The sequence below is a fragment of the Sander vitreus genome, chromosome 16 (assembly GCF_031162955.1).
Source record: "Sander vitreus isolate 19-12246 chromosome 16, sanVit1, whole genome shotgun sequence".
Classification (NCBI taxonomy): domain Eukaryota; kingdom Metazoa; phylum Chordata; class Actinopteri; order Perciformes; family Percidae; genus Sander; species Sander vitreus.
The window spans coordinates 165,001-175,000 of record NC_135870.1 but is presented as its reverse complement, the minus strand read 5'-3'; the positions used below and the strand labels follow the sequence as shown (position 1 = coordinate 175,000).

General features: G+C 49.9%; 1 protein-coding gene across 2 annotated transcripts in view; it reads right to left on the bottom strand.

Moving 5' to 3' along the window:
• pisd (phosphatidylserine decarboxylase) overlaps window positions 1-10,000 on the bottom strand; it is a 25,307-nt gene that overhangs the window by 3,203 nt on the left and 12,104 nt on the right. The window contains exons 1-3 of one of the 2 annotated variants that reach the window (XM_078271947.1): window positions 9,660-10,000; window positions 3,815-3,949; window positions 2,496-2,597 (exon numbers count right to left, since the gene is read on the bottom strand). The exon at window positions 9,660-10,000 is cut by the window's right edge and continues 37 nt beyond it. In XM_078271947.1, the coding sequence (XP_078128073.1) occupies window positions 2,496-2,597; window positions 3,815-3,949; window positions 9,660-9,764 (342 nt within the window). In that variant the 5' untranslated portion in view covers window positions 9,765-10,000. The remainder of the gene's footprint in view (window positions 1-2,495; window positions 2,598-3,814; window positions 3,950-9,659) is intronic. The other variant, XM_078271946.1, reaches the window with a different exon arrangement.

The following is a 10,000-nucleotide window of genomic DNA, read 5'->3' as shown; positions in this document are numbered from 1 at the left end:
ATATATATATATATATAAAATCCGTTCCATGTTGAGGTTTGACCCGGAGCCGTTCTAGCACCATTGGACTGTAAAATGAAGGAGGAGACGAGAATGTTCTGCCTGGATCATTAACTGGAACATTTACTTCCTGCCAACCCTGGCTACCGAAATCTGGCTCCACTGATATGTCTGCTCTTCTCTCTGCTGCTCTGAAACACAAACACTGCTGCACATGACGCTAGTTAACACTATACTCAACGGCAGCTAACGTTAGCCTACCGCTAGCTAGTTAACACTATACTCAACAGCAGCTAACGTTAGCCTACCGCTAGCTAGTTAACACTATACTCAACAGCAGCTAACGTTAGCCTACCGCTAGCTAGTTAACACTATACTCAACAGCAGCTAACGTTAGCCTACCGCTAGCTAGTTAACACTATACTCGACAGCAGCTAACGTTAGCCTACCGCTGGCTAGTTAACACTATACTCAACAGCAGCTAACGTTAGCCTACCGCTAGCTAGTTAACACTATACTCGACAGCAGCTAAAGTTAGCCTACCGCTAGCTAGTTAACACTATACTCGACAGCAGCTAACGTTAGCCTAGCGCTGGATAGTTAACACTATACTCGACAGCAGCTAACGGTAGCCTACCGCTAGCTAGTTAAAACTATACTCGACAGCAGCTAACGGTAGCCTACCGCTAGCTAGTTAACACTATACTCGACAGCAGCTAACGGTAGCCTACCGCTAGCTAGTTAAAACTATACTCGACAGCAGCCAACGGTAGCCTACCGCTAGCTAGTTAACACTATACTCGACAGCAGCTAATGGTAGCCTACCGCTAGCTAGTTAACACTATACTCAACAGCAGCTAACGTTAGCCTACCGCTAGCTAGTTAACACTATACTCGACAGCAGCTAACGTTAGCCTACCGCTAGCTAGTTAACACTATACTCAACAGCAGCTAACGTTAGCCTACCGCTAGCTAGTTAACACTATACTCAACAGCAGCTAACGGTAGCCTACCGCTAGCTAGTTAACACTATACTCGACAGCAGCTAACGGTAGCCTACCGCTACCTAGTTAACACTATACTCGACAGCAGCTAACGGTAGCCTACCGCTAGCTAGTTAACACTATACTCGACAGCAGCTAACGTTAGCCTACCGCTAGCTAGTTAACACTATACTCAACAGCAGCTAACGTTAGCCTACCACTAGCTAGTTAACACTATACTCAACAGCAGCTAACGTTAGCCTACCGCTAGCTAGTAGCTGATTAAACAGGGTTAAATGCTGACAGCTAACACTAAACGGTGTAAAGTGTGACTGTGTTTTACTGTAGAGGATTCAACACCGGGATGTAACAACCTGCAGCTGCTGCTGGAGAAACAACACAGACGGTGCGTTCAATGAAACTGGTAAACTACAGCCTCGTGGTGCATTTGAAGTTATTGTAAATGTCCTTTTCCATCTGGTGGTTGTTTTTGTCGTTCAACAGCCAACCTCCTATAACGTTAGCTGCTGTCGAGTATAGTGTTAACTAGCTAGTGGTAGTCTAACATTAGCCTCTGTTGAGTATAGTGTTAACTAGCTAGCGGTAGGCTAACATTAGCTGCTGTTGAGTATAGTGTTAACTAGCTAGCGGTAGGCTAACGTTAGCTGCTGTTGAGTATAGTGTTAACTAGCTAGCGGTAGGCTAACGTTAGCTGCTGTCTAGTATAGGGTTAACTAGCTAGCGGTAGGCTAACGTTAGCTGCTGTTGAGTATTGTGTTAACTAGCTAGCGGTAGGCTAACGTTAGCTGCTGTTGAGTATTGTGTTAACTAGCTAGCAGCAGGCTAACGTTAGCTGCTGTTGAGTATTGTGTTAACTAGCTAGCGGTAGGCTAACGTTAGCTGCTGTTGAGTATTGTGTTAACTAGCTAGCGGCAGGCTAACGTTAGCTGCTGTTGAGTATTGTGTTAACTAGCTAGCGGTAGGCTAATGTTAGCTGCTGTCTAGTATAGTGTTAACTAGCTAGCGGCAGGCTAACGTTAGCTGCTGTTGAGTATTGTGTTAACTAGCTAGCGGCAGGCTAACGTTAGCTGCTGTTGAGTATTGTGTTAACTAGCTAGCGGTAGGCTAACGTTAGCTGCTGTTGAGTATTGTGTTAACTAGCTAGCGGTAGGCTAACGTTAGCTGCTGTTGAGTATTGTGTTAACTAGCTAGCGGTAGGCTAACGTTAGCTGCTGTTGAGTATAGTGTTAACTAGCTAGCGGTAGGCTAACGTTAGCTGCTGTTGAGTATAGTATTAACTAGCGTCACATGCAGCGGGGTTTGTGTTTCCTGTAACGTCTGTTTCAGAGCAGCAGAGAGAAGAGCAGACATATCAGTGGAGCCAGATTTTCATCTGTAATTTTTTTAACGCGTTGTTTTATATATATATATATATATATATATATATATATATATATATATATATATATATATTTGTGTGTGTGTATATATATGTAGTATATAGGAGTTTACCAGACAGGAGGAGGCGCAGAGCGGGCGCACCGCAGGCTTCAGACGCCGGCGAAAGAATTCCCCCAGATTCCTGTAGTGATGGAGATCCTCCACCGCTGCCTCCTATTGGACGATACAGAGAGGGAAGTCAATGTCAGAATAGTTTCCTCCCAAAACATCCCCCCCCCTCCCCCTCGATCATGTTCATACTCTTCATACTCTAATGAAGTGAAGGGCTCTGTAACAGTCTTCTACTCTTTGGTTTAGGGGGAAATGTAAGATCTGGTTAAATATAAGTGTTTGGAAAATATGTGTGCTGTTACAATTGTAGATACATTTCACGATTTTTTGGGGCTTTTCCCTTTATTAGACAGAGACAGTGGATAGACAGGAAAGAGGGGAGGGAGATGGGGGATGACATGCAGCACAGGGCCGCAGGTCGGATTCGAACCCGGCCGCTGCAAAGGACTCAGCCTACATCGGTCGCCCCAACAGGGTTGCATTTTAAGTTTGACTCTATTTAATGTGTATATTGTCTGGATGAAATGAAGAACATTTCCAGGATACACCTTCCTCCTTCTCTGTGTTCCTGCTAGATTTGAATAAAGTTTGGCCGGTGCAACAAGGCAGGCCTGCTTGGTTCTTTCAGGGAATAGTTGTAAAGATTTACAAAGAATATGGCCCTACCCCTTCGTCTTACCCCTAGCCCTTCGTCATATCCCTAGCCCTTCGTCTTACCCCTAGCCCTTCGTCTTACCTCTAGCCCTTCGTCTTACCCCTAGCCCTTCGTCTTACCCCTAGCCCTTCGTCTCACCCCTACCCCTTCGTCTTACCTCTAGCCCTTCGTCTTACCCCTACCCCTTCGTCTTACCTCTAGCCCTTCGTCTTACCCCTAGCCCTTCGTCTTACCTCTAGCCCTTCGTCTTACCCCTACCCCTTCGTCTTACCTCTAGCCCTTCGTCTCACCTCTACCCCTTCGTCTTACCTCTAGCCCTTCGTCTCACCCCTACCCCTTCGTCTTACCTCTAGCCCTTCGTCTCACCCCTACCCCTTCGTCTTACCTCTAGCCCTTCGTCTTACCTCTAGCCCTTCGTCTTACCCCTAGCCCTTCGTCTTACCCCTAGCCCTTGTCCCTTGAAGCCGAGTCGTAAGGGCTAGGGGTGAAAACATCGTTGCTAGCTGGCTGCCATGGAGTCCATTCAAGGCTAGTCAGAGAAATGCGGGACGGTTGTGCAAATCAGCAAAGTAAAGTTAGCGTAGCAAACTAGCGATTTTTAAAAATGTTTCAATTAAGAACGTGGTTGCAAATATATATATATATTTTGGGACATTTTGCTGACCTGCATGTTGACCCCGAAGGTCCAGATGTAAAGGGAGAAGACGGGCTTTCGAAGCCAGGTGGGCAGCTCCACGCCGTTCAGACGGCCCCAGGTCCGAGAGAGGAGGCGCGTTGGGAAGGAGCGGTACAGCGCCACCTGCAGCACCACACAGGAAACTACAGGGTAAACATCATTATCTGCTTTAAAGGAGAATATTATCGGTATTTAGTCATGTGGTGGAGAAAGGGAAGGATGCCAAGAGAGGAGAGAAAGATGGAGGTACGAGGAGAATAGAGAGGAAAACAGAAGAGGAAATGAAAGAAAGGAAGAGGAGAGTCCAAGACCAGGATTAGTCCAAGACTAGGACAAGTCCAAGACCAGGACAAGTCCAAGACCGAGACAGAAATAAAGAATCCCATTCAAGACTTCACTCACTTACCTGCTGAGACAGATTATCTTTTAAGATGATAACTCTGCAGGATCTGACGAGGCCACATTATTAACTCTAAGCCGTCTACACATGATCCGAGGTAAAACCACAAGGTAGGGCCCAGCAGAGAGGCAAAGGGCAGCGACAAGTCAGACAAGTCAGAGAAGTCCAAGACAAGTCAGACAAGTCCGAGACAAGTCTGAGACAAGTAAGACAAGTCCGAGACAAGTCTGAGACAAGTAAGACAAGTCAGAGAAGTCCGAGACAAGTCTCAGACAAGTCCGAGACAAGTCCGAGAAACGTCAGACAAGTCTGAGACAAGTAAGACAAGTCAGAGACAAGTAAGACAAGTCCGAGACAAGTCTCAGACAAGTCCGACAAGTCCGACATAAGCCAGACAAGTCCGAGACAAGTCCGAGACAAGTCTGAGACAAGTAAGACAAGTCCGAGACAAGTCTGAGACAAGTCAGACAAGTCCGAGACAAGTCAGACAAGTCCGACACAAGTCCGAGACAAGTCCGAGACAAGTCCGAGACAAGTCAGACAAGTCCGAGACAAGTCTGAGATAACCTTCATTTGGTTGCTGTAAGGTGTACATATTATTGTAAATATTTCATTCAATAGATCATAGGTTAAGGTTAGGTCAAAAAGACCATGATTAGACATTAGGTTTAGGCCAAAAGGCCTTAAATCCAAATTAGATTTTACGTGTGTATCTAAGATATAAAGTCTGTCACAGAATGAGTCAGACCCTCAGGTGAGAGCGACAGATGAACACCTGTAAACAGCTAGCTACCGTTAGCGTTAGCTGCTAACTTGTTCGGCCGTACATGCTTTCCATTACCCTGGGGTCTGCGATTGTCCGCCGATAACTCTCCACTGGATGACTCACTTCACAAGGGTTGAAAATCAGCAACTTTTCCTCTTTAGCGTTTAGCTTAGCACAGCGCCATGAAACCACAACTAGCTTAGCCGCGTCATCCTCCCCAGCTCCACACTCTCTGAAAAATCGAACCCTCCAGGACCCCTGCAGTTCTCTCCGTCCTCCAGGACTCCTCAGGAACCTAGACCACCCTCCTTCAGCTCGGCCTTTAGAGGTTGGTTTCAGCTTGGACGCTATGTTCCCATGTTTCTGTGTCTAAGTGACTGATGGGAACAACAATCTCTAGCAGAGATGCGAACATGCTAACAGAAATGCTAGCAGAGATGCTAACATGCTGGCAGAGATGCTAACATGTTAACAGAAATGCTAGCAGATATGCTAACATGCTGGCAGGTATGCTAACATACTGGCAGGTATGCTAGCAGAGATGCTAACATGCTAGCAGAAATGCTAACCTGGTAACAGAAATGCTAGCAGAGATGCTAACAGTAATGTGAGTTTCATGTTAAACAAAAAGGATCTTACTCTTGACATGAAACAGTCCCAAAATCACCATCACCAAACCCACCAGACTCCATGTAAATAATCAGGACTTTTAGCGTGTATAGAGCCAGCATATCTCCACCAGACTCCATGTAAATAATCAGGACTTTTAGCGTGTATAGAGCCAGCATATTTCCACCAGACTCCATGTAAATAATCAGGACTTTTAGCGTGTATAGAGCCAGCATATTTCCACCAGACTCCATGTAAATAATCAGGACTTTTAGCGTGTATAGAGCCAGCATATCTCCACCAGACTCCATGTAAATAATCAGGACTTTTAGCGTGTATAGAGCCAGCATATTTCCACCAGACTCCATGTAAATAATCAGGACTTTTAGCGTGTATAGAGCCAGCATATTTCCACCAGTCTCCATGTAAATAATCAGGACTTTTAGCGTGTATAGAGCCAGCATATTTCCACCAGACTCCATGTAAATAATCAGGACTTTTAGCGTATATAGAGCCAGCATATCTCCACCAGACTCCATGTAAATAATCAGGACTTTTAGCGTATATAGAGCCAGCATATCTCCACCAGTCTCCATGTAAATAATCAGGACTTTTAGCGTGTATAGAGCCAGCATATTTCCACCAGTCTCCATGTAAATAATCAGGACTTTTAGCGTGTATAGAGCCAGCATATCTCCACATGTAAATGGGTGAATTAAGGGTTTATTTCAACCAAACCAGAGTGGTGATTGTTGGAACAGTGGAAAGATGAACCAAGACGGCTTTTGATAGTTTGATTTAGTTTCTGTCCACTTTGAATGAAGTGTGTTTTACGATGATAAACGCACTGATTTTTTACATGGAGTCTGGTGGAGATATGCTGGCTCTATACATGCTAAAAGTCCTGATTATTTACATGGAGTCTGGTGGGTTTGGTGATGGTGATTTCGGGGCTGTTTCATGTTAAACTAAAAGGATCTTCCTCTTTAACTAAAAGGTCTATCTCTGTAGGGATCCATCCCATAATGTTGTCACACACTTAGACACAGAAACATGGAGACAGAGAGTCCAGGGTGGAAATAAACCCAGAAACTACCCTTTAATACCACAAACCCAGCGCCCGACGAGACAGCTGGGAGACAGGTCTCTAATGATTGGTCCCCGACGACGAGACAGCTGGGAGACAGGTCTCTAATGATTGGTCCCCGACGACGAGACAGCTGGGAGACAGGTCTCTAATGATTGGTCCCTGACGACGAGACAGCTGGGAGACAGGTCTCTAATGATTGGTTGAGGTAGAGTTCTCACGGTTTATTATTTAAAACAGCTGAGAGTGACAGAACAGGCAGGAAATCTGCAGAGATGGAGACAATTTACCGTCATCAATACCAGAGAGACACGTTAGCATCACACTGACATATGTATTCTGTTATCACTGGGTGTAAAGATGTAGGAGACGAGAGGAGGAGGAGGAGGAGGAGAGGAGTGGAGAGGAGACGAGGGGAGGAGGAGAGGAGGAGGAGACGAGGGGAGGAGGACGAGAGGAGGAGGAGGAGACGAAGGGAGGAGACGAGGGGAGGAGGAGGAGGAGGAGGAGACGAGGGGAGGAGGAGAGGAGGAGACGAGGGGAGAGGAGACGAGGGGAGGAGGAGGAGGAAACGAGGAAGAGGAGAGGAGGGGAGGAGGAGAGGAGACGGAGGAGGAGGAGGAGGAGAGGAGGAGGAGACGAGGGGAGGAGGAGAGGAGGAGACAAAGGGAGGAGGAGAGGAGGAGGAGAGAAAGAGGAGAGGAGGAGGAGACGAGGGGAGAGGAGACCAGGGGAGGAGGAGGAGATGAGGGGAGGAGGAGGAGAGGAGGAGGAGACGAGGGGGGGAGGAGGAGGAGAGGAGGGGAGGAGGAGGAGGAGGAGGAGAGGAGGGGAGGAGGAGGAGACGAGGGGGAGGAGGAGGAGGAGGAGAAGAGAGAAGAGGAGACGAGGGGAGGAGGAGGAGGAGGAGGAGACGAGGGGAGGAGACAAGGGGAGGAGGAGAGGAGGAGACGAGGGGAGGAGGAGAGGAGGGGAGGACGAGGAGGAGGGGAGGAGGAGGAGGAGAGAAGGGGAGGAGGAGAGGAGACGAGGGGAGGAGGAGAGGAGGAGGAGACGAGGGGAGGAGGAGACGAGGGGAGGAGGAGAGGAAGAGGAGAGGAGGAGGAGACCAGGGGAGGACGAGGAGGAGAGGAGGAGGAGACGAGGGGAGGAGGAGGAGACGAGGGGAGGAGGAGAGGAAGAGGAGAGGAGGAGGAGACGAGGGGAGAGGAGACCAGGGGAGGACGAGGAGGAAGAGAGGAGGAGGAGAGGAGGGGAGGAGGAGGAGACGAGGGGAGGACGAGGAGGAGGAGAGGAGGAGGAGAGGAGGGGAGGAGGAGGAGAGGAGGGGAGGAGGAGGAGGAGGAGGAGGAGACGAGGGGAGGAGGAGAGGAGGAGGAGACAAGGGGAGGAGGAGAGGAGAAGGAGAAGGAGAGGAGGGGAGGAGGAGGAGACGAGGGGAGGAGGAGAGGAAGAGGAGAGATGACGAGGGGAGGAGGAGAGGAGGAGGAGACGAGGGGAGGAGGAGAGGAGGAGGAGGAGGAGGAGGAGGAAAAGATGAGAAGAGGAGGAGGCGAGGAGGAGGAAAGGAGGAGGAGGAAGAGACGAGGGGAGGAGAAGAGGAGGAGATGAGAGGAGGAGGAGATGAGAGGAGGAGACGAGAGGAGGAGACGAGAGAAGGAGGAGGAGACAAGAGGAGGAGGAGGGGACGAGAGGAGGAGGAGGAGGAGAGGAAGAGACAAGAGGAGGAGGAGACGAGAGGAGGAGGAGACAAGAGGAGGAGACGAGAGGGAGGAGGAGGAGACGAGAGAGGAGAGGAGAGGAGGAGACGAGAGGAGGAGATGAGAGAAGGAGGAGGAGACGAGAGGGAGGTTGGAGGAGACGAGGGGGAGGAGGAGGAGACGAGGGGACGAGGAGAGGAGGAGGAGAAGAGGGGAGGAGGAGGAGATGAGGGGAGGAAAGACGAGAAGAGGAGGAGGCGAGGGGAGGAGGAGGAAAGGAGGAGGAGGAGGAAGAGACGAGGAGAGGAGGAGACGAGAGGAGGAGAGGAAGAGACGAGGAGAAAAGGAGACGAGAGGGAGGAGGAGACGAAAGGAGACGAGAGAAGGAGGAGAGGAGGAGGCGAGGGGAGGAGGAGGAAAGAAGGAGGAGGAGACGAGGGGAGGAGGAGAGGAGGAGACGAGAGGACGAGGAGACGAGAGAAGGACGAGACGAGAGGAGGAGACGAGAGAAGGAGGAGGAGACGAGAGGAGGAGGAGACGAGAGGGAGGAGGAGGAGACGAGAAGAGGATATGAGAGGAGGAGACGAGAGGAGGAGATGAGAGGAGGAGGAGACGAGAGGGAGGAGGAGACGAGGGGGAGGAGGAGACGAGGGGAGGAGGAGGAGAGGAGGAGGAGGAGATGAGGGGAGGAGGAGACGAGAGGAGGGAGGAGGAGACGAGAGAAGGAGGAGGGAGGAGACGAGAGGAGGAGGAGACGAGAGGAGAAGGAGACGAGAGGAGGAGATGAGACGAGAGGAGGAGGAGACGAGAGGAGGACGAGACGAGAGAAGGAGGAGGGAGGAGACGAGAGGAGAAGGAGACGAGAGGAGAAGGAGACGAGAGGAGGAGGGAGGAGGAGACGAGAGAAGGAGGAGGGAGGAGATGAGAGGAGAAGGAGACGAGAGGAGGAGGGAGGAGACGAGAGGAGGAGATGAGAGGAGACGAGAGGAGGAGGGAGGAGACGAGAGGAGAAGGAGACGAGAGGAGAAGGAGACGAGAGGAGGAGGGAGGAGACGAGAGGAGGAGATGAGAGGAGACGAGAGGAGGAGGGAGGAGACGAGAGGAGGAGGGAGGAGACGAGAGGAGAAGGAGACGAGAGGAGGAGGGAGGAGGAGACGAGAGAAGGAGGAGGGAGGAGACAAGAGGAGGAGATGAGAGGAGGAGACGAGAGGAAAACAAAACCAGTTTGTGTCCCGCCCTGTTTTCCCTTCAGCCAATCAGAAGGCTCTTACCCGTTTGGCCCAGGGCCGCAGAGCGCTGAGGGACAACACGTAGCAGAGGAGAGCCAAACGAGGCAGCTGCAGCCTGGGATCATAATTACTGTCATCAGATTTCATCAGCGAGACATCGCAGCCACCTGATTGGCTAGTTATAAAATACTTCTTAAAAGATTATTTCAAAATTTTAAATGTGTTAAAATGGCGGCGATGTGAGTCCTTCCTGATGGTGCATTCAGGCGCAGAGGTGAAGGTCTGACAACAGAGCTCCAGATGGCTGACGTTTGGAAACTCAGCAGGAACAGCCAATCACAGACAGAACTACATTCAACATGGCCGACAGCCAATAACTAACA